The following is a 25,029-nucleotide window of genomic DNA, read 5'->3' on the forward strand; positions in this document are numbered from 1 at the left end:
ACCTGTCCCGGCACAAGTTCCCGCCCAGGTCTGGTATCTCGCTGACAACGCAGACCCCGCCCATACAGCGCTGCAGCCAATAATAAAGGCTCCTGCTGACACGCCCACCATAGTTTGACAGAAGCCGATTTCCCACGTGACTCAGAGAGAAGATGGCGGCGCCCTGTGGAAGGTTACTGGCTGCACGGGTGAGAGCTCCGTACATAACACGTGGGGAGGGGTGTAATAATGTATATGCCGACCTGTCTATAGTGACGTCATCTCAGTATCTGTACTGTTACCGTAGTGATGTCACATCAGAATATCTATAATATACTATGCTGGGGTATTATCCTATGGGGGCACAGTAATAATATATACATGTTACTATAGTGAGAGCGCTCCGTACATAACACGTAGGGAGGGGTGTAATAATGTATATACCGACCTGTCTATAGTGACGTCATCTCAGTATCTTTACTGTTACCATAGTGATGTCACCTCCAAATATCTATATTACACTATCCTGGGGTATTAACCTATGGGGGCATAGTAATAATATATACATGTTACTATAGTGATGTCACCTCACAGTATCTATATTACACTATCCTGGGGTATTATTCTATGGGGGGCACAGTAATATCAGGGTTGCCTACCTGACCCTCTCCATGAGGGATCCAATGCTCTGTTCCTGGACTTCCCTGGTAATGTATGATTGCCAGCACCTGTGGGGAGCTAGGTAACTGATAAGTAAGGTGTCACCACAGGTGCTGGCAATCATACATTACCAGGGAAGTCCAGGAACATAGCATTGTGTCCTCCTGGAGAGGGGCATGCTGGGAGGTATGGATAATGTAGGATTGCCAGCACCTGTGGGGAGCTAGGCAACTGATAAGAAAGGTGTCACCACAGGTGCTGGCAATCCTACATTACCAGGGAAGTCCAGGAACATAGCATTGTGTCCTCCTGGAGAGGGGCATGCTGGGAGGTATGGATAATGTAGGATTGCCAGCACCTGTGGGGAGCTAGGCAACTGATAAGAAAGGTGTCACCACAGGTGCTGGCAATCCTACATTACCAGGGAAGTCCAGGAACATAGCATTGTGTCCTCCTGGAGAGGGGCATGCTGGGAGGTATGGATAATGTATGATTGCCAGCACCTGTGGGGAGCTGGGTAACTGATAAGAAAGGTGTCACCACAGGTGATGGCAATCATACATTATCAGGGAAGCCCAGGAACAGAGCATTGTGTCCTCCTGGAGAGGGGCATGCTGGGAGGTATGGATAATGTATGATTGCCAGCACCTGTGGGGAGCTGGGTAACTGATAAGAAAGGTGTCACCACAGGTGTGGGGGAGCTTGGGTGTGTAGTATGTCCCACCTTGGCTCCTACCCCTGCATGTACAGTGAGTTATGTACTGTGGGGGAGTGTGTGTGTGTGTGGTATGTGGTATGTCACACCTTGGCTCCTACCCAATGTTCCCTCTAATGTTACGAAGGCTGTGTGCAGCAAAAGATTTTGGCTGTGCAACTTTGGAAGGAAATTTTAAATGTTTGTGCGTCAATTATATATAACTGGAAAATGACGTTCAGCATTTGTGATAACTTTACTTGAAAATTATATTAAACATTTAAACATTCAAAACACAACACACAATGTAGGTAATGGGTGAAACACACATTAATTGTGTCCACAACTGCAAAAAGGGACCACTGCTGCTTTGTGCGCTCTGTTGTAACGTCTGTGCGCACGCTCGTCGAGTGGTGTGCGCTCGCACAGCTTAGAGGGAACACTGCTCCTACCCCTGCATGTACTGTGAGTCATGTACTGTGGGGGAGCGTGTGTGTGTGAGTCATGTACTGTGGGGGAGTGTGTGTGTAGTATGTCCCACCTTGGCTCCTACCCCTGCATGTACTGTGGGGGAGCGTGTGTGTGTGTGTGTGTGTAGTATGTCCCACCTTGGCTCCTACCCCTGCATGTACAGTGAGTCATGTACTGTGGGGGAGCGTGTGTGTGTGAGTCATGTACTGTGGGGGAGTGTGTGTGTAGTATGTCCCACCTTGGCTCCTACCCCTGCATGTACTGTGGGGGAGCGTGTGTGTGTGTGTGTGTGTAGTATGTCCCACCTTGGCTCCTACCCCTGCATGTACAGTGAGTCATGTACTGTGGGGGAGCGTGTGTGTACTGTGGGGGAGCATGTGTGTGTAGTATGTCCCACCTTGGCTCCTACCCCTGCATGTACTGTGAGTCATGTACTGTGGGGGAGCGTGTGTGTGTGTGTGTGTGTAGTATGTCCCACCTTGGCTCCTACCCCTGCATGTACAGTGAGTCATGTACTGTGGGGGAGCGTGTGTGTGTGTGTGTAGTATGTCCCACCTTAGCTCCTGCCCCTGCATGTACAGTGAGTCATGTACTGTGGGGGGGCGCTATGACAGTACATCTCTTTATCTGCAGGTCTTCCGCTCTGCAGCGGCTCTTCTTCCCCGTTCCGCCCAGGGTCCCGTCATCCGGAGCACCGCAGCCTGTGCCGTTCCAAAGATCTCTTTCAGCACCAGTAAGTAACCTGTGCCCATGATGTACAATCACAGACCACACAAACATGTCCGTCATCAGCGTGCATCGCCCAGTTCCTGCAGCTTTATGTCAGTCATGTTCCAGTGGTCAGGGGGGGGGGACAAGTCTCCCCACATATCAGCACCTAGGGATAACGCCCTGTGTAATCTCTTATCCCCCTCACAGATGCCAGCAGGAACTAATGCTGCTTGTCACTGATAAGCGACACCCGTATCTGGCTTACTAGACTTTCATCAGTCACTAGGGGAGAGGCAAGCGCAGGGGGAGGAGCCTGCATTAGTGGACAGGCATGTGCTTGTGTTAATGGAGGTGTGGGACTTCCTGTAGTGAAGAGATGTGCGCTGTAGGAGGGGCTTGCATTAGGGAAGGGCATTGACGCCAGCACCTGTTTGTTGGGTTAGTAATTCTTTGGCAGATTGGGCTGGGAATAAACAATGAGACTGGAGTATGAGACATATTTCCTTTTTCCAGGTTCCTTGCGCTTCCTCCCAGCGGTCACCCAGCATGCACCACAGTTTAAAGGCACAGCCGTAGTCAATGGGGAATTCAAGGATTTATCCCTGGAGGACTTCAAGGGGCAATACCTAGTGCTGTTCTTCTACCCTTTAGACTTGTAAGTATGATGCTAGGCGTTGCCTCTGAGATACTCCTTTCTGTTACTCATAGAAACGGTCCTGCAGTGTCCCATGCACTGATGTGTGTGACGTTAGCGTGGTACTCGCTGTTCATTACTCACTGTGCACTATTGGGTTGCGTTTATGTGTGAAGCAATGAAACCAGTGAAGAAGTGGATGAGTTGTTGCCCATATCAAAATAAATGGGGAGTGTACAGTGTAAGGACGGGTGTATCCCTGGGGTACAGCATGCTGTGATACTACCCTGTTCCTGTCTCACACTGTCACTCTGGGGTAACTCAGTAATGGGGGGTACAGGGTAAGGACGGGTGTATCCCTGGGGTACAGCATGCTGTGATACTACCCTGTTCCTGTCTCACACTGTTACTCTGGTATCTCAGTAATGGGGGGGGGTACAGTGTAAGGACGGGTGTATCCCTGGGGTACAGCATGCTGTGATACTACCCTGTTCCTGTCTCACACTGTTACTCTGGTATCTCAGTAATGGGGGAGGGTACAGTGTAAGGACGGGTGTATCCCTGGGGTACAGCATGCTGTGATACTACCCTGTTCCTGTCTCACACTGTTACTCTGGGGTAACCCAGTAATGGGGGGGGGTACAGTGTAAGGACGGGTGTATCCCTGGGGTACAGCATGCTGTGATACTACCCTGTTCCTGTCTCACTGTCACACTGGGGTAACTCAGTAATGGGGGGTACAGTGTAAGGACGGGTGTATCCCTGGGGTACAGCATGCTGTGATACTACCCTGTTCCTGTCTCACTGTCACACTGGGGTAACTCAGTAATGGGGGGTACAGTGTAAGGACGGGTGTATCCCTGGGGTACAGCATGCTGTGATACTACCCTGTTCCTGTCTCACACTGTTACTCTGGGGTAACTCAGTAATGGGGGGTACAGTGTAAGGACGGGTGTATCCCTGGGGTACAGCATGCTGTGATACTACCCTGTTCCTGTCTCACACTGTTACTCTGGGGTAACTCAGTAATGGGGGGGTACAGTGTAAGGACGGGTGTATCCCTGGGGTACAGCATGCTGTGATACTACCCTGTTCCTGTCTCACACTGTTACTCTGGGGTATCTCAGTAATGGGGGGTACAGTGTAAGGACGGGTGTATCCCTGGGGTACAGCATGCTGTGATACTACCCTGTTCCTGTCTCACACTGTTACTCTGGGGTAACTCAGTAATGGGGGGTACAGTGTAAGGACGGGTGTATCCCTGGGGTACAGCATGCTGTGATACTACCCTGTTCCTGTCTCACACTGTCACTCTGGGGTATCTCAGTAATGGGGGGAGGGTACAGTGTAAGGACGGGTGTATCCCTGGGGTACAGCATGCTGTGATATTACCCTGTTCCTGTCTCACACTGTTACTCTGGGGTATCTCAGTAATGGGGGGAGGGTACAGTGTAAGGACGGGTGTATCCCTGGGGTACAGCATGCTGTGATACTACCCTGTTCCTGTCTCACACTGTTACTCTGGGGTAACTCAGTAATGGGGGAGGGTACAGTGTAAGGACGGGTGTATCCCTGGGGTACAGCATGCTGTGATACTACCCTGTTCCTGTCTCACACTGTTACTCTGGGGTAACTCAGTAATGGGGGGTACAGTGTAAGGACGGGTGTATCCCTGGGGTACAGCATGCTGTGATACTACCCTGTTCCTGTCTCACACTGTTACTCTGGGGTAACTCAGTAATGGGGGGTACAGTGTAAGGACGGGTGTATCCCTGGGGTACAGCATGCTGTGATACTACCCTGTTCCTGTCTCACACTGTTACTCTGGTATCTCAGTAATGGGGGGTACAGTGTAAGGACGGGTGTATCCCTGGGGTACAGCATGCTGTGATACTACCCTGTTCCTGTCTCACACTGTTACTCTGGGGTAACTCAGTAATGGGGGGTACAGTGTAAGGACGGGTGTATCCCTGGGGTACAGCATGCTGTGATACTACCCTGTTCCTGTCTCACACTGTCACTCTGGGGTAACTCAGTAATGGGGGGTACAGTGTAAGGACGGGTGTATCCCTGGGGTACAGCATGCTGTGATACTACCCTGTTCCTGTCTCACACTGTTACTCTGGGGTAACTCAGTAATGGGGGGTACAGTGTAAGGACGGGTGTATCCCTGGGGTACAGCATGCTGTGATACTACCCTGTTCCTGTCTCACACTGTTACTCTGGGGTAACTCAGTAATGGGGGGTACAGTGTAAGGACGGGTGTATCCCTGGGGTACAGCATGCTGTGATACTACCCTGTTCCTGTCTCACACTGTTACTCTGGGGTAACTCAGTAATGGGGGGTACAGTGTAAGGACGGGTGTATCCCTGGGGTACAGCATGCTGTGATACTACCCTGTTCCTGTCTCACACTGTTACTCTGGTATCTCAGTAATGGGGGGTACAGTGTAAGGACGGGTGTATCCCTGGGGTACAGCATGCTGTGATACTACCCTGTTCCTGTCTCACACTGTTACTCTGGTATCTCAGTAATGGGGGGTACAGTGTAAGGACGGGTGTATCCCTGGGGTACAGCATGCTGTGATACTACCCTGTTCCTGTCTCACACTGTTACTCTGGGGTAACTCAGTAATGGGGGGTACAGTGTAAGGACGGGTGTATCCCTGGGGTACAGCATGCTGTGATACTACCCTGTTCCTGTCTCACACTGTCACTCTGGGGTAACTCAGTAATGGGGGGTACAGTGTAAGGACGGGTGTATCCCTGGGGTACAGCATGCTGTGATACTACCCTGTTCCTGTCTCACACTGTTACTCTGGTATCTCAGTAATGGGGGGTACAGTGTAAGGACGGGTGTATCCCTGGGGTACAGCATGCTGTGATACTACCCTGTTCCTGTCTCACACTGTTACTCTGGGGTAACTCAGTAATGGGGGGTACAGTGTAAGGACGGGTGTATCCCTGGGGTACAGCATGCTGTGATACTACCCTGTTCCTGTCTCACACTGTTACTCTGGTATCTCAGTAATGGGGGGTACAGTGTAAGGACGGGTGTATCCCTGGGGTACAGCATGCTGTGATACTACCCTGTTCCTGTCTCACACTGTTACTCTGGTATCTCAGTAATGGGGGGTACAGTGTAAGGACGGGTGTATCCCTGGGGTACAGCATGCTGTGATACTACCCTGTTCCTGTCTCACACTGTTACTCTGGGGTAACTCAGTAATGGGGGGTACAGTGTAAGGACGGGTGTATCCCTGGGGTACAGCATGCTGTGATACTACCCTGTCTCACACTGTTACTCTGGGGTATCTCAGTAATGGGGGGGGGGTACAGTGTAAGGACGGGTGTATCCCTGGGGTACAGCATGCTGTGATACTACCCTGTTCCTGTCTCACACTGTTACTCTGGGGTAACTCAGTAATGGGGGGAGGGTACAGTGTAAGGACGGGTGTATCCCTGGGGTACAGCATGCTGTGATACTACCCTGTTCCTGTCTCACACTGTCACTCTGGGGTATCTCAGTAATGGGGGGAGGGTACAGTGTAAGGACGGGTGTATCCCTGGGGTACAGCATGCTGTGATACTACCCTGTTCCTGTCTCACACTGTTACTCTGGGGTAACTCAGTAATGGGGGGTACAGTGTAAGGACGGGTGTATCCCTGGGGTACAGCATGCTGTGATACTACCCTGTTCCTGTCTCACACTGTTACTCTGGTATCTCAGTAATGGGGGGTACAGTGTAAGGACGGGTGTATCCCTGGGGTACAGCATGCTGTGATACTACCCTGTTCCTGTCTCACACTGTCACTCTGGGGTATCTCAGTAATGGGGGGAGGGTACAGTGTAAGGACGGGTGTATCCCTGGGGTACAGCATGCTGTGATACTACCCTGTTCCTGTCTCACACTGTCACTCTGGGGTAACTCAGTAATGGGGGGTACAGTGTAAGGACGGGTGTATCCCTGGGGTACAGCATGCTGTGATACTACCCTGTTCCTGTCTCACACTGTTACTCTGGGGTAACTCAGTAATGGGGGGTACAGTGTAAGGACGGGTGTATCCCTGGGTACAGCATGCTGTGATACTACCCTGTTCCAGTCTCACACTGTTACTCTGGGGTAACTCAGTAATGGGGGGTACAGTGTAAGGACGGGTGTATCCCTGGGTACAGCATGCTGTGATACTACCCTGTTCCAGTCTCACACTGTTACTCTGGGGTATCTCAGTAATGGGGGGGTACAGTGTAAGGACGGGTGTATCCCTGGGGTACAGCATGCTGTGATACTACCCTGTTCCTGTCTCACACTGTTACTCTGGGGTAACTCAGTAATGGGGGGTACAGTGTAAGGACGGGTGTATCCCTGGGGTACAGCATGCTGTGATACTACCCTGTTCCTGTCTCACACTGTTACTCTGGGGTAACTCAGTAATGGGGGGTACAGTGTAAGGACGGGTGTATCCCTGGGGTACAGCATGCTGTGATACTACCCTGTTCCTGTCTCACACTGTCACTCTGGGGTAACTCAGTAATGGGGGGTACAGTGTAAGGACGGGTGTATCCCTGGGGTACAGCATGCTGTGATACTACCCTGTTCCTGTCTCACACTGTTACTCTGGGGTAACTCAGTAATGGGGGGTACAGTGTAAGGACGGGTGTATCCCTGGGGTACAGCATGCTGTGATACTACCCTGTTCCTGTCTCACACTGTTACTCTGGGGTAACTCAGTAATGGGGGGTACAGTGTAAGGACGGGTGTATCCCTGGGGTACAGCATGCTGTGATACTACCCTGTTCCTGTCTCACACTGTCACTCTGGGGTAACTCAGTAATGGGGGGTACAGTGTAAGGACGGGTGTATCCCTGGGTACAGCATGCTGTGATACTACCCTGTTCCTGTCTCACACTGTTACTCTGGTATCTCAGTAATGGGGGGTACAGTGTAAGGACGGGTGTATCCCTGGGTACAGCATGCTGTGATACTACCCTGTTCCAGTCTCACACTGTTACTCTGGGGTATCTCAGTAATGGGGGGGGTACAGTGTAAGGACGGGTGTATCCCTGGGGTACAGCATGCTGTGATACTACCCTGTTCCTGTCTCACACTGTTACTCTGGTATCTCAGTAATGGGGGGTACAGTGTAAGGACGGGTGTATCCCTGGGTACAGCATGCTGTGATACTACCCTGTTCCAGTCTCACACTGTTACTCTGGGGTAACTCAGTAATGGGGGGTACAGTGTAAGGACGGGTGTATCCCTGGGGTACAGCATGCTGTGATACTACCCTGTTCCTGTCTCACACTGTTACTCTGGGGTAACTCAGTAATGGGGGGTACAGTGTAAGGACGGGTGTATCCCTGGGGTACAGCATGCTGTGATACTACCCTGTTCCTGTCTCACACTGTCACTCTGGGGTAACTCAGTAATGGGGGGTACAGTGTAAGGACGGGTGTATCCCTGGGGTACAGCATGCTGTGATACTACCCTGTTCCTGTCTCACACTGTCACTCTGGGGTAACTCAGTAATGGGGGGTACACAGTGTAAGGACGGGTGTATCCCTGGGGTACAGCATGCTGTGATACTACCCTGTTCCTGTCTCACACTGTCACTCTGGGGTAACTCAGTAATGGGGGGTACAGTGTAAGGACGGGTGTATCCCTGGGGTACAGCATGCTGTGATACTACCCTGTTCCTGTCTCACACTGTTACTCTGGTATCTCAGTAATGGGGGGTACAGTGTAAGGACGGGTGTATCCCTGGGGTACAGCATGCTGTGATACTACCCTGTTCCAGTCTCACACTGTCACTCTGGGGTAATTCAGTAATGGGGGGTACAGTGTAAGGACGGGCGTATCCCTGGGGTACAGCATGCTGTGATACTACCCTGTTCCTGTCTCACACTGTTACTCTGGGGTAACCCAGTAATGGGGGGGGTACAGTGTAAGGACGGGTGTATCCCTGGGGTACAGCATGCTGTGATACTACCCTGTTCCTGTCTCACACTGTCACTCTGGGGTAACTCAGTAATGGGGGGTACAGTGTAAGGACGGGTGTATCCCTGGGGTACAGCATGCTGTGATACTACCCTGTTCCTGTCTCACACTGTTACTCTGGGGTAACTCAGTAATGGGGGGTACAGTGTAAGGACGGGTGTATCCCTGGGGTACAGCATGCTGTGATACTACCCTGTTCCTGTCTCACACTGTTACTCTGGTATCTCAGTAATGGGGGGTACAGTGTAAGGACGGGTGTATCCCTGGGGTACAGCATGCTGTGATACTACCCTGTTCCTGTCTCACACTGTTACTCTGGGGTAACTCAGTAATGGGGGGTACAGTGTAAGGACGGGTGTATCCCTGGGGTACAGCATGCTGTGATACTACCCTGTTCCAGTCTCACACTGTTACTCTGGTATCTCAGTAATGGGGGGTACAGTGTAAGGACGGGTGTATCCCTGGGGTACAGCATGCTGTGATACTACCCTGTTCCTGTCTCACACTGTTACTCTGGGGTAACTCAGTAATGGGGGGTACAGTGTAAGGACGGGTGTATCCCTGGGGTACAGCATGCTGTGATACTACCCTGTTCCTGTCTCACACTGTCACTCTGGGGTAACTCAGTAATGGGGGGTACAGTGTAAGGACGGGTGTATCCCTGGGGTACAGCATGCTGTGATACTACCCTGTTCCAGTCTCACACTGTTACTCTGGTATCTCAGTAATGGGGGGTACAGTGTAAGGACGGGTGTATCCCTGGGGTACAGCATGCTGTGATACTACCCTGTTCCTGTCTCACACTGTTACTCTGGGGTAACTCAGTAATGGGGGGTACAGTGTAAGGACGGGTGTATCCCTGGGGTACAGCATGCTGTGATACTACCCTGTTCCTGTCTCACACTGTTACTCTGGTAACTCAGTAATGGGGGAGGGTACAGTGTAAGGACGGGTGTATCCCTGGGGTACAGCATGCTGTGATACTACCCTGTTCCTGTCTCACACTGTTACTCTGGGGTAACTCAGTAATGGGGGGTACAGTGTAAGGACGGGTGTATCCCTGGGGTACAGCATGCTGTGATACTACCCTGTTCCTGTCTCACACTGTTACTCTGGGGTAACTCAGTAATGGGGGGGTACAGTGTAAGGACGGGTGTATCCCTGGGGTACAGCATGCTGTGATACTACCCTGTTCCAGTCTCACACTGTTACTCTGGTATCTCAGTAATGGGGGGTACAGTGTAAGGACGGGTGTATCCCTGGGGTACAGCATGCTGTGATACTACCCTGTTCCTGTCTCACACTGTTACTCTGGGGTAACTCAGTAATGGGGGGTACAGTGTAAGGACGGGTGTATCCCTGGGGTACAGCATGCTGTGATACTACCCTGTTCCTGTCTCACACTGTCACTCTGGGGTAACTCAGTAATGGGGGGTACAGTGTAAGGACGGGTGTATCCCTGGGGTACAGCATGCTGTGATACTACCCTGTTCCAGTCTCACACTGTTACTCTGGTATCTCAGTAATGGGGGGTACAGTGTAAGGACGGGTGTATCCCTGGGGTACAGCATGCTGTGATACTACCCTGTTCCTGTCTCACACTGTTACTCTGGGGTAACTCAGTAATGGGGGGTACAGTGTAAGGACGGGTGTATCCCTGGGGTACAGCATGCTGTGATACTACCCTGTTCCTGTCTCACACTGTTACTCTGGTAACTCAGTAATGGGGGAGGGTACAGTGTAAGGACGGGTGTATCCCTGGGGTACAGCATGCTGTGATACTACCCTGTTCCTGTCTCACACTGTTACTCTGGGGTAACTCAGTAATGGGGGGTACAGTGTAAGGACGGGTGTATCCCTGGGGTACAGCATGCTGTGATACTACCCTGTTCCTGTCTCACACTGTCACTCTGGGGTAACTCAGTAATGGGGGGAGTGTACAGTGTAAGGACGGGTGTATCCCTGGGTACAGCATGCTGTGATATTACCCTGTCTCACACTATATCTCTGGTATCTCAGTAATGGGGGAGGGTACAGTGTAAGGACGGGTGTATCCCTGGGGTACAGCATGCTGTGATACTACCCTGTTCCAGTCTCACACTGTCACTCTGGGGTAACTCAGTAATGGGGGGGGGGGGGGGTACAGTGTAAGGACGGGTGTATCCCTGGGGTACAGCATGCTGTGATACTACCCTGTTCCTGTCTCACACTGTTACTCTGGTATCTCAGTAATGGGGGGGGGGGGGGGGTACAGTGTAGGGGGGGGTGTATCCCTGGGGTACAGCATGCTGTGATACTACCCTGTTCCTGTCTCACACTGTTACTCTGGGGTAACTCAGTAATGGGGGGTACAGTGTAAGGACGGGTGTATCCCTGGGGTACAGCATGCTGTGATACTACCCTGTTCCTGTCTCACACTGTCACTCTGGGGTAACTCAGTAATGGGGGAGGGTACAGTGTAAGGACGGGTGTATCCCTGGGGTACAGCATGCTGTGATACTACCCTGTTCCTGTCTCACACTGTTACTCTGGGGTAACTCAGTAATGGGGGGTACAGTGTAAGGACGGGTGTATCCCTGGGGTACAGCATGCTGTGATACTACCCTGTTCCTGTCTCACACTGTCACTCTGGGGTAACTCAGTAATGGGGGGAGTGTACAGTGTAAGGACGGGTGTATCCCTGGGTACAGCATGCTGTGATATTACCCTGTCTCACACTATATCTCTGGTATCTCAGTAATGGGGGAGGGTACAGTGTAAGGACGGGTGTATCCCTGGGGTACAGCATGCTGTGATACTACCCTGTTCCAGTCTCACACTGTCACTCTGGGGTAACTCAGTAATGGGGGGGGGGGGGGGTACAGTGTAAGGACGGGTGTATCCCTGGGGTACAGCATGCTGTGATACTACCCTGTTCCTGTCTCACACTGTTACTCTGGTATCTCAGTAATGGGGGGGGGGGGGGGGTACAGTGTAGGGGGGGGTGTATCCCTGGGGTACAGCATGCTGTGATACTACCCTGTTCCTGTCTCACACTGTTACTCTGGTATCTCAGTAATGGAAGGGGGGGGGGGGGGGTACAGTGTAAGGACGGGTGTATCCCTGGGGTACAGCATGCTGTAATACTACCCTGTTCCTGTGTCACACTGTTACTCTGGTATCTCAGTAATGGGGGGGGTACAGTGTAAGGATGGGTGTATCCCTGGGGTACAGCATGCTGTGATACTACCCTGTTCCTGTCTCTCACTGTCACTCTGGGGTAACTCAGTAATGGGGGGGGGGGGTACAGTGTAAGGACGGGTGTATCCCTGGGTACAGCATGCTGTGATATTACCCTGTCTCACACTATATCTCTGGTATCTCAGTAATGGGGGAGGGTACAGTGTAAGGACGGGTGTATCCCTGGGTACAGCATGCTGTGATATTACCCTGTCTCACACTATATCTCTGGTATCTCAGTAATGGGGGAGGGTACAGTGTAAGGACGGGTGTATCCCTGGGGTACAGCATGCTGTGATACTACCCTGTTCCTGTCTCACACTGTAACTCTGGGGTAACTCAGTAATGGGGGGGGGGGGGGGGGTACAGTGTAAGGACGGGTGTATCTCTGGGTACAGCATGCTGTGATATTACCCTGTCTCACACTATATCTCTGGTATCTCAGTAATGGGGGAGGGTACAGTGTAAGGACGGGTGTATCCCTGGGGTACAGCATGCTGTGATACTACCCTGTTCCTGTCTCACACTGTTACTCTGGTATCTCAGTAATGGGGGGTACAGTGTAAGGATGGGTGTATCCCTGGGGTACAGCATGCTGTGATACTACCCTGTTCCTGTCTCTCACTGTCACTCTGGGGTAACTCAGTAATGGGGGGGGGGTACAGTGTAAGGACGGGTGTATCTCTGGGTACAGCATGCTGTGATATTACCCTGTCTCACACTATATCTCTGGTATCTCAGTAATGGGGTGAGGGTACAGTGTAAGGACGGGTGTATCCCTGGGTACAGCATGCTGTGATACTACCCTGTTCCAGTCTCACACTGTTACTCTGGGGTATCTCAGTAATGGGGGGGGGGGGGGGTACTGTGTAAGGACGGGCGTATCCCCAGGGTACAGCATGCCGTGATATTACCCTGTCTCACACTGTCACTCTGGGGTAACTCAGTAATGATGGGGGGGGGGGGGGGGGGTACAGTGTAAGGACGGGTGTATCCCTGGGGTACAGCATGCTGTGATACTACCCTGTTCCTGTCTCACACTGTTACTCTGGGGTAACTCAGTAATGGGGGGGGGGGGTACAGTGTAAGGACTGGTGTATCCCCACGGTACAGCATGCTGTGATATTACCCTGTCTCACACTATATCTCTGGTATCTCAGTAATGGGGGAGGGTACAGTGTAAGGACCAGTGTGTCCCTGGGTACAGAATGCTGTGATATTACCCTGTCTCACACTGTCACTCTGGGGTAACTCAGTGATGGGGGGGGGGGTACAGTGTAAGGACAGCTGTATCCTCGGGGTACAGTATGCTGTGATATTACCCTGTCTCACACTGTATCTCTGGTATCTCAGTAATGGGGGGGTACAGTGTAAGGACGGGTGTATCCCCGGGGTACAGTATGCTGTGATATTACCCTGTTCCAGTCTCACACTGTTACTCTGGGGTAACTCAGTAATGGGGGGGGGGGGGGGGGGGGAACAGTGTAAGGCCGGGTGTATCCCTGGGGTACATCATGCTGTGATACTACCCTGTCTCACACTATATCTCTGGTATCTCAGTAATGGGGGAGGGTACAGTGTAAGGACGGGTGTATCCCTGGGGTACAGCATGCTGTGATACTACCCTGTCGCACACTGTTACTCTGGTATCTCAGTAATGGGGGGGGGGTACAGTGTAAGGACGGGTGTATCCCTGGGGTACAGTATGCTGTGATATTACCCTGTCTCACACTGTTACTCTGGGGTAACTCAGTAATGGGGGGGTCAGTGTGTCCCCGGGGTACAGCATGCTGTGATATTACCCTGTCTTACACTGTATGTCTAATATCTCAGTAGTGGGGGGGGGGGGGTGTCGGTGTCGGTGTGTCCCCGGGGTACGGTATGCTGTGATATTACCTCATCTCACACTGTATGTCTAATATCTCAGTAATGGGGGTGGGGGGGGGTGGGGTGTCGGTGTGTCCCCGGGGTACAGCACGCTGTGATATTACCCCATCTCACACTGTATGTCTAATATCTCAGTAATGGGGGGGGGGGGGGGGGGGTGTGTCGGTGTATCCCCGCGGTACAGCACGCTGTGATATTACCCTCTCACACTGTATGGCTAATATCTCAGTAATGGGGATGGTGGGGGGGGGGGGTGTCGGTGTATCCCCGGGGTACAGCACGCTGTGATATTACCCTGTCTCACACTGTATGCTGTGATATTACCCATTATCTCAGTAATGGGGGGGGTGTCAATGTGTCCCCGGGGTACAGCACGCTGTGATATTACCCTGTCTCACACTGTATGTCTAATATCTCAGTAATGGGGGGGGGGGGGGTGTCGGTGTGTCCCCGGGGTACAGCATGCTGTGATATTACCCCATCTCACACTGTATGTCTAATATCTCAGTAATGGGGATGGTGGGGGGGGGGGGGGGTGTGTCGGTGTGTCCCCGGGGTACAGCACGCTGTGATATTACCCCATCTCACACTGTATGTCTAATATCTCAGTAATGGGGGGGGGTGTGTCGGTGTATCCCCGCGGTACAGCACGCTGTGATATTACCCTCTCACACTGTATGGCTAATATCTCAGTAATGGGGATGGTGGGGGGGGGGGGTGTTGGTGTATCCCCGGGGTACAGCACGCTGTGATATTACCCTGTCTCACACTGTATGCTGTGATATTACCCATTATCTCAGTAATGGGGGGGGGGGGTGTCAATGTGTCCCCGGGGTACAGCACGCTGTGATATTACCCTGTCTCACACTGTATGTCTAATATCTCAGTAATGGGGATGGTGAAGGGGGGGTGTCGGTGTGTCCCCGGGGTACAGCATGCTGTGATATTACCCTGTCTCACACTGTATGTCTAATATCTCAGTAATGGGGGGGGGGGGGGGGGGGGTGTCGGTGTGTCCCCGGGGTACAGCATGCTGTGATATTACCCTGTCTCACACTGTATGTCTAATATCTCAGTAATGGGGATGGTGCAGGGGGGGGTGTCGGTGTGTCCCCGGGGTACAGCACGCTGTGATATTACCCTGTCTCACACTGTATGTCTAATATCTCAGTAATGGGGATGGTGCAGGGGGGGTGTCGGTGTGTCCCCGGGGTACAGCATGCTGTGATATTACCCTGTCTCACACTATCTCTGGTATCTCAGTAATGGGGATGGTGAAGGGGGGGTGTCGGTGTGTCCCCGGGGTACAGCATGCTGTGATATTACCCTGTCTCACACTGTATGTCTAATATCTCAGTAATGGGGATGGTGCAGGGGGGGGTGTCGGTGTGTCCCCGGGGTACAGCACGCTGTGATATTACCCTGTCTCACACTGTATGTCTAATATCTCAGTAATGGGGATGGTGCAGGGGGGGGTGTGTCGGTGTGTCCCCGGGGTACAGCACGCTGTGATATTACCCTGTCTCACACTGTATCTCTGGTATCTCAGTAATGGGGATGGTGCAGGGGGGGTGTCGGTGTGTCCCCGGGGTACGGTATGCTGTGATATTACCCTGTCTCACACTGTATCTCTGGTATCTCAGTAATGGGGATGGTGCAGGGGGGGTGTCGGTGTGTCCCCGGGGTACAGCACGCTGTGATATTACCCTGTCTCACACTGTATGTCTAATATCTCAGTAATGGGGATGGTGAAGGGGGGGTGTCGGTGTGTCCCTGGGGTACAGCACGCTGTGATATTTTTATGTAATAATATTTTCCAGCACCTTCGTCTGTCCCACTGAGATTGTGGCTTTTAGTGATAAAGCAAATGAATTTCGTGATGTGAACTGTGCAGTTGTCGCTGTGTCTGTGGACTCTCACTTCAGCCATCTCGCCTGGACTAACACCCCCAGGAAGGTAGGTTAATGTGTAGCTGCCCCCTCCCCCAATAGCAGACACGGAGCGGTACAGCGCCCTGCACCCCCCCCCCATGACACGGGTGGTTGTGGTGCGGTTACGCCGTTGTGCATGTGTTCTGCTGCGTGTTACAGAATCACTTTATTGCCGAGTATATTAGTGCACAAGGAATTTGTTTCCGATACCCGCTGCTCCCATACACTATACATACATAACAGGACCAATAAACGCGGGGGAGGGCGTTCTGGGTGCTAGGTACATGGGGTGGGATGACGTCCATTGAGTTTATTAGGGAAATTGCTGTTCCTGTGTCTGGTTGTCCTCGCCAGTCGGGAGCCGAACCTCCTCCCAGAGGGAACAAGTCATAAGCTGGGTGGTCACTTATAATCCTTCCAGCTCGCTTCGTAACCCTAGACCTGTGTATGTCCTCAATCGCAGGGAGACCAGTCACAGGGTGTACGGTAGCGGTGTGTTACCTTGTGTATCCCGTGATATGCAGTGCGTTACATTGTGTATCCCGTGATAAACGGTGCGTTACATTGTGTATCCCGTGATATGCGGTGTTGCATTGTGTATCCTGTGTTTAGCGGTGTGTTACATTGTGTACAGTAGCGGTGTATCCTGTTATGCGGTGTGTTACATTGTGTATCCCATGATATGCGGTGTGTTACATTGTGTACGGTAGCGGTGTATCCTGTTATGCGGTGTGTTACATTGTGTATCCCGTGTTTAGCGGTGTGTTACATTGTGTACGGTAGCGGTGTATCCTGTTATGCGGAGTGTTACATTGTGTATCCTGTGTTATGCTTTGTGTTACATTGTGTATCTTGTGTATGACGCTGAATGGTTGTTGTCGTGTCTTTTAGAACGGAGGATTGGGGAAAATGAACATTCCGCTCCTGTCCGATCTCACCAAACAGATTTCCCGGGATTATGGCGTTCTGCTGGAGACCCCCGGAATCGCTCTGAGGTGGGAGCAATAACTGCGGTTGTGTGAGGTTCCCGTGTACCGCCGGCCGCATCCCACCACTAACGCGCTGCTCTCTTCCATCCAGGGGGCTCTTTATCATTGATCCCAATGGAATTGTCCGGCACATGAGTGTGAACGATCTGCCTGTGGGAAGGAGCGTGGAAGAGACCCTGCGGCTGGTGAAAGCCTTCCAGTACGTGGAGACCCACGGCGAGGTCTGTCCGGCAAACTGGACGCCTCACTCCCCTACGGTAGGTCCGGGTGTGACGTGGTCACCTGCAGGCTCCTGCCCATAGTCTCCAGCATTTATTCCGGGGAGACAGGACCGCACCAATGGCCCATAGATATATACACACACGCACTCCCTGGTGATCACACCGCGTTACACCAGGGGCCACGCACTGTTTGTAGCTGTGGGATTGACGTCTCCTTCTTGTTCCTTTCCAGATCAAACCCAGCCCAGAAGGCTCCAAGGATTATTTTGAGAAAGTGAACTGATCTCCTGCTGACTGTGATTCGCCTGGTTATACGCAGCCCCCGCATAGACCCCTCTACAGCGGCTTATCCCACCAGAGACCTGATGCTTCATCTTCTTCTCATTACCATCGTTATGTGTGCAGATAATTACAGCAATAAACCCACAATGAAAGTGGAAGGTTGAGTTTCTTGTCTGCATATAACACTGGCATCGCCTCAGCACGGGTACCATGTATGCCTTCGGGCACTAGATATGGAAGGGGCAGCTGTGGAAGAGACGACCGTAATGCTATATGCAGCTGGAGGATTGGGGTTTAGTTGTGTTAGTCACGTTGGTGCTGGCTGACTCCCTTTCCTCGTCTGTGCCAGGGTCCGTGGTACAGTTCCTGTTGTAAGACAGCGGCACCAGTGCCAGAGTCATGTGACTGCTGCCTGTGTATGAGACGGGTCTGGGTGGTCACAGGTGACGGGGATGAGTCAGTCAGTGACCTAAGGAGAGTTCTGGTGACATTTCGTGTCACTGCATCTATACATAGAGATACATACGTGTCTGGGTCCCTGCTTTTATAGGGGAGTATATCCTCCCACCGCCAAATTGCGTTCCATGCTGTGGAACGCATGACGTCACTTCCGGGTATACCGGAAGAGTGCAGCCGCGATGTTATTTCGCCGCTGATCGCGAGTGTGTACATGCGATCATTGGCGGTCAGTGTGGCACCAGTGTCATTGTCCAGCAGTGCCTGGACAGTGGGTAATGGGTGTGAGGGGGCATTTAACCTGCATATCCATATAGGATATAGATGCAGGACGGTCACATGGTCACCTCAATCACTGCCGCTCATTGGTCAGTGCGGGTCATGTGTCCGATGTTTGGGTTCAAAGCTGTCATTCCGTAAATGCTGCTGTATGACCGTTTCTCGCTTCTGGGCTATGGCTGGCTGATTCTGACGACTTGGCCTTATGTGTCCTCTACCACCATGGTTATACAAGTCCTGCTGCTGATACAGGAACACCAGCACTGTGCCACAGATGCCTCCTGATGGAACATATGACTGGTTGCGTATCTGTTACTGAGCTCTCTGCCGTGAGATAAATACATTGCTGGCAAGCCTGTAGGTAGCTCTGCCTTATGGGAGAAAGTCCTCACAGAACTCTCAAAACTGAAAGTGGAGAAATCAATGGGACCAGATGGGATACATCCAAGGATACTAAAAGAGCTTAAAGGGGAGCTGGTAAAACCAATAACAGAATTATTCAACCAGTCACTAGCTACTGGAGTAATCCCAGAGCACTGGAAAACAGTGAATGTAGTGCCACTGCACAAAAGTGGAAGCAAGGAAGAGGTAAGCAACTATCGACCAGTGAGCCTTACATCAGTAGTAGGGAAATTGATGGAAACACTCTTAAAACAAAGAGTTGTAGAATATCTCAATAGCAGCAATTTACAGGATCCAAAACAGCATGGGTTTACTGGGGGAAGATCATGTCAAACAAATCTTATTGACTTTTTTGACTGGGTGACTAAAGTAATAGATCAAGGTGGGGCTGTAGATGTAGCTTATCTAGACTTTAGTAAAGCTTTTGACACTGTACAACATCGCAGACTGTTAAATAAACTTGAAAGCTTGGGATTGGATTCTAAGATAGTTGAATGGATAAGAGCGTGGTTGTAGTAAACGGAGTACAGTCAAAGGAGGGAAAGGTTACAAGTGGAGTACCCCAGGGATCTGTACTTGGACCGGTGCTTTTTAATGTCTTTATTGGTGATATTGCAAATGGAATTGAGGGTAAAATGTGCCTTTTTGCAGATGACACAAAGGTATGCAACAGGGTAGACACACCAGGAGGGGTAAAACAAATGATTGAGGAACAAGGTAGATTAGAGGAATGGTCAAGAGCATGGCAACTACAGTTTAATGCCAAAAAATGCAAAATCATGCACTTGGGTCTCAGAAATCCAAAGACTAAATATAGTATAAATGGCACTATAATGGAAACTACTGAGGAAGAGAGGCATCTAGGTGTCACTATTTCAGGGGACTTAAAAGCAGGTAGGCAATGTAACAAAGCAATGAAGAAGGCAAGTCAGATGCTTAGTTGCATAGGGAGAGGTATCAGCAGTAGAAAGAAAGAAGTAATAATGCCACTGCATAGGTCATTGGTACGACCTCACCTAGAGTATTGTGTTCAGTTCTGGAGGCCATATCTCCAGAAGGATATAAATACATTAGAGACTGTACAAAGAAGGGCAACTAAAATGGTGCATGGCCTACATCACAAAACGTACCAGGACAGACTAAAAGATCTTAATATGTATAGTTTAGAGCAGAGAAGGGAAAGGGGGGACATGATAGAAACTTTCAAATATATCAAGGGTTTTAACAAGGTACAGGTGGGAGACATTCTTCACAGGAAGAGGAGCAACAGAAACACGAGAACATGCACTGACACTAGAGGGAGGAAGGTACAGGTGGGAGACATTCTTCACAGGAAGAGGAGCAGCAGAACACGAGGACATGCACTGACACTAGAGGGAGGAAGGTACAGGTGGGAGACATTAGTCACAGGAAGAGGAGGAGCAGCAGAACACGAGAACATGCACTGACACTAGAGGGAGGAAGGTACAGGTGGGAGATATTAGTCACAGGAAGAGGAGCAGCAGAACACGAGGACATGCACTGACACTAGGGGGAGGAAGGTACAGGTGGGAGACATTAGTCACAGGAAGAGGAGCAGCAGAACACGAGGACATGCACTGACACTAGAGGGAGGAAGGTACAGGTGGGAGACATTCTTCACAGGAAGAGGAGCAACAGAACACGAGGACACGCACTGACACTAGAGGGAGGAAGGTACAGGTGGGAGACATTAGTCACAGGAAGAGGAGCAGCAGAACACGAGGACACGCACTGACACTAGAGGGAGGAAGGTACAGGTGGGAGACATTCTTCACAGGAAGAGGAGCAGCAGAACACGAGGACAAGCACTGACACTAGAGGGAGGAAGGTACAGGTGGGAGACATTAGTCACAGGAAGAGGAGCAGCAGAACACGAGGACATGCACTGACACTAGAGGGAGGAAGGTACAGGTGGGAGACAGTCACAGGAAGAGCAGCAGAACACGAGGACATGCACTGACACTAGAGGGAGGAAGGTACAGGTGGGAGACATTCTTCACAGGAAGAGGAGCAGCAGAACACGAGGACATGCACTGACACTAGAGGGAGGAAGGTACAGGTGGGAGACATTCTTCACAGGAAGAGGAGCAGCAGAACACGAGGACATGCACTGACACTAGAGGGAGGAAGGTACAGGTGGGAGACATTAGTCACAGGAAGAGGAGCAGCAGAACACGAGGACATGCACTGACACTAGAGGGAGGAAGGTACAGGTGGGAGACATTAGTCACAGGAAGAGGAGCAGCAGAACACGAGGACATGCACTGACACTAGAGGGAGGAAGGTACAGGTGGGAGACATTCTTCACAGGAAGAGGAGCAGCAGAACACGAGGACATGCACTGACACTAGGGGAGGAAGGTACAGGAGGGAGACATTAGTCACAGGAAGAGGAGCAGCAGAACACAAGGACATGCACTGACAATCGAGGGAGGAAGGTACAGGTAGGAGACATTAGTCACAGGAAGAGGAACAGCAGAACACAAGGACATGCACTGACACTAGGGGGAGGAAGGTACAGGTGAGAGACATTAGTCACAGGAAGAGGAGCAGCAGAACACGAGGACATGCACTGACACTAGAGGGAGGAAGGTACAGGTGGGAGACATTAGTCACAGGAAGAGGAGCAGCAGAACACGAGGACATGCACTGACACTAGAGGGAGGAAGGTACAGGTGGGAGACATCAGTCACAGGAAGAGGAGCAGCAGAACACGAGGACATGCACTGACACTAGGGGGAGGAAGGTACAGGTGGGAGACATTAGTCACAGGAAGAGGAGCAGCAGAACACGAGGACATGCACTGACACTAGGGGGAGGAAGGTACAGGTGGGAGACATTAGTCACAGGAAGAGGAGCAGCAGAACACGAGGACATGCACTGACACTAGGGGGAGGAAGGTACAGGTGGGAGACATTAGTCACAGGAAGAGGAGCAGCAGAACACGAGGACATGCACTGACACTAGAGGGAGGAAGGTACAGGTGGGAGACATTCTTCACAGGAAGAGGAGCAGCAGAACACGAGGACACGCACTGACACTAGAGGGAGGAAGGTACAGGTGGGAGACATTCTTCACAGGAAGAGGAGCAGCAGAACACGAGGACAAGCACTGACACTAGAGGGAGGAAGGTACAGGTGGGAGACATTAGTCACAGGAAGAGGAGCAGCAGAACACGAGGACATGCACTGACACTAGAGGGAGGAAGGTACAGGTGGGAGACAGTCACAGGAAGAGCAGCAGAACACGAGGACATGCACTGACACTAGAGGGAGGAAGGTACAGGTGGGAGACATTCTTCACAGGAAGAGGAGCAGCAGAACACGAGGACATGCACTGACACTAGAGGGAGGAAGGTACAGGTGGGAGACATTAGTCACAGGAAGAGGAGCAGCAGAACACGAGGACATGCACTGACACTAGAGGGAGGAAGGTACAGGTGGGAGACATTAGTCACAGGAAGAGGAGCAGCAGAACACGAGGACATGCACTGACACTAGAGGGAGGAAGGTACAGGTGGGAGACATTCTTCACAGGAAGAGGAGCAGCAGAACACGAGGACATGCACTGACACTAGGGGAGGAAGGTACAGGAGGGAGACATTAGTCACAGGAAGAGGAGCAGCAGAACACAAGGACATGCACTGACAATCGAGGGAGGAAGGTACAGGTAGGAGACATTAGTCACAGGAAGAGGAACAGCAGAACACGAGGACATGCACTGACACTAGGGGGAGGAAGGTACAGGTGAGAGACATTAGTCACAGGAAGAGGAGCAGCAGAACACGAGGACATGCACTGACACTAGAGGGAGGAAGGTACAGGTGGGAGACATCAGTCACAGGAAGAGGAGCAGCAGAACACGAGGACATGCACTGACAATAGAGGGAGGAAGGTACAGGTGGGAGACATTAGTCACAGGAAGAGGAGCAGCAGAACACGAGGACATGCACTGACACTAGAGGGAGGAAGGTACAGGTGGGAGACATTCTTCACAGGAAGAGGAGCAGCAAAACACGAGGACATGCACTGACACTAGAGGGAGGAAGGTACAGGTGGGAGACATTAGTCACAGGAAGAGGAGCAGCAGAACACGAGGACATGCACTGACACTAGGGGGAGGAAGGTACAGGTGGGAGACATTCGTCACAGGAAGAGGAGCAGCAGAACACGAGGACATGAACTGACACTAAAGGGAGGAAGGTACAGGTGAGAGACATTAGTCACAGGAAGAGGAGCAGCAGAACACGAGGACACGCACTGACACTAGAGGGAGGAAGGTACAGGTGGGAGACATTAGTCACAGGAAGAGGAGCAGCAGAACACGAGGACATGCACTGACACTAGAGGGAGGAAGGTACAGGTGGGAGACATTCTTCACAGGAAGAGGAGCAGCAGAACACGAGGACATGCACTGACACTAGGGGGAGGAAGGTACAGGTGGGAGACATTAGTCACAGGAAGAGGAGCAGCAGAACACGAGGACATGCACTCACACTAGAGGGAGGAAGGTACAGGTGGGAGACATTAGTCACAGGAAGAGGAGCAGCAGAACACGAGGACATGCACTCACACTAGAGGGAGGAAGGTATAGGTGGGAGATATTCTTCACAGGAAGAGGAGCAGCAGAACACGAGGACACGCACTGACACTAGAGGGAGGAAGGTACAGGTGGGAGACATTCTTCACAGGAAGAGCAGCAGCAGAAAACGAGGACATGCACTGACACTAGAGGGAGGAAGATTCAGGGGAAATGTGAGGAAGAATTACTTCACAGAAAGAGTAGTAGATAAGTGGAATAGCCTCCCATCAGAGGTGGTAGAGGCAAATACAGTAGTACAATGTAAACATGCTTGGGATAAGCATATTGATATCCTTACAAAAAAATAAGGATCAAATATGGTTTGAGGTAACATGTTTAATAGAGGGGCCGACTAGATGGGCCAAGTGGTTCTTATCTGCCGTCACATTCTGTGTTTCTATGGACCTGGCAGGATCCATACCCTCCTGATCCAGCACACACACCATTGTATACCCAGGGCTCTGCAGTCCAGTGCGGGGATTGGGTGGATGATGAATGCCAGAGTGTAACTGTGTCCTGCACAGTCCCCAATGGGCTGGTGCCTATATGCCCCTCCTTACTGTTCTGTCCAGCCTGGGTATACCTGAAGTGGGGCTCAGACTTGTCAGTGGACACAGTGTTATGTCATACAGCCATGATGATCAATACACGGGTGCTGACGTCCATCGTTTCCTAACAAAGATCCCTGCCCTGGCAAGTCAGGTAGAAGGGCCGATGAATCCTCTTTAATATGAGAATTGTGCTGTGCGAGCCGAGGGTATTAATGATATGATGATTGGAAGACTTTGGAGTTGCAAATACAAAAAAGGGGATTTTTGTAAGAACTTACCGTTGGAACCCCTTTCTCTGAGTCCAGTCTGGTGACACAGCTCCACGATGGGATGTAGTAGGGTCCGCAGGAGCCAGGCACCTATGCTTCAATTCTTTGGGAGCAGGCTCCTCCCTCTGCATCCCATAATGCTTCAGTTCAACTTCAAGAGCACACTAGGATACACAACTCAGTACAATGCCTGAACATCTTATATGCAACATAACAGAACCATAACATGACAACACATGAACGGTACAACTTACTGAGCGTGAGGGAGGGATCGCTGTGTAACCGGACTGGACTCAGAGAAAGGGGTTCGAACGGTAAGTTCTTACTAAATTCCCCTTTTCTCTTTCGTCCAGTCCAGTGACGCAGCTTCACGATGGGACGTTCACGAGCCGGTCCTGAGGGTACGCTCAGACCGCCAGTTTTCATCACTGCCCGTCCAAATGAAGCGTCCTCCGACGCAAACTCATGAAATCTGTAAAATTTGGTAAAGGTATGAACAGAGGACTAGGTGGCAGCCCTACACAACTGCTCCGCCGTAGCCCCATGACGCACCGCCCAGGAGGAAGCAACTGACCTGGTGGTATGTGCATTTATCTGAGACTGAACCGGTCTACCTGCTTTACAGTAGGCAAAGGCAATAGTAGATCTCAACCAGCGAGCGATGGTCTGCTTAGAAGCAGGCCACCCAACCTTATGCACATCATATAGCACCAAGAGTAAATCCGATTTTCGAATGTCCTTTACCCTCTCAATGTAGATTCGCAAGGCGCGAACTACATCCAATTTCTTCAGTT

At 51.4% G+C, this 25,029-nt stretch overlaps 1 protein-coding gene across 1 annotated transcript; it reads left to right on the forward strand.

Moving 5' to 3' along the window:
* The first annotated feature begins 41 nt into the window (after nt 1-41).
* Nucleotides 42-17,835, forward strand: PRDX3 (peroxiredoxin 3). The gene is made up of 7 exons (XM_083149927.1): nt 42-188; nt 2,438-2,537; nt 3,029-3,170; nt 16,075-16,210; nt 17,077-17,180; nt 17,266-17,431; nt 17,628-17,835. Exons 1-7 carry the CDS (start codon nt 153-155, stop codon nt 17,676-17,678), a joined length of 735 nt encoding a protein of 244 aa, XP_083006053.1. The 5' UTR covers nt 42-152; the 3' UTR covers nt 17,679-17,835.
* The last annotated feature ends 7,194 nt before the right edge of the window (nt 17,836-25,029 follow it).

This window comes from Crinia signifera, chromosome 6 (genome assembly GCF_055691185.1).
Source record: "Crinia signifera chromosome 6, ASM5569118v1, whole genome shotgun sequence".
Classification (NCBI taxonomy): Eukaryota; Metazoa; Chordata; class Amphibia; order Anura; family Myobatrachidae; genus Crinia; species Crinia signifera.

Excerpts from the sequence above, each read along its gene's own strand:
- PRDX3 (XM_083149927.1), top strand. The coding sequence starts at position 153 with ATGGCGGCGCCCTGTGGAAGGTTACTGGCTGCACGG. Across the intron at positions 2,538-3,028 it reads AAAGATCTCTTTCAGCACCA|GTTCCTTGCGCTTCCTCCCA; the intron begins GTAAGTAACCTG and ends TCCTTTTTCCAG. Across the intron at positions 3,171-16,074 it reads TTCTTCTACCCTTTAGACTT|CACCTTCGTCTGTCCCACTG; the intron begins GTAAGTATGATG and ends AATATTTTCCAG.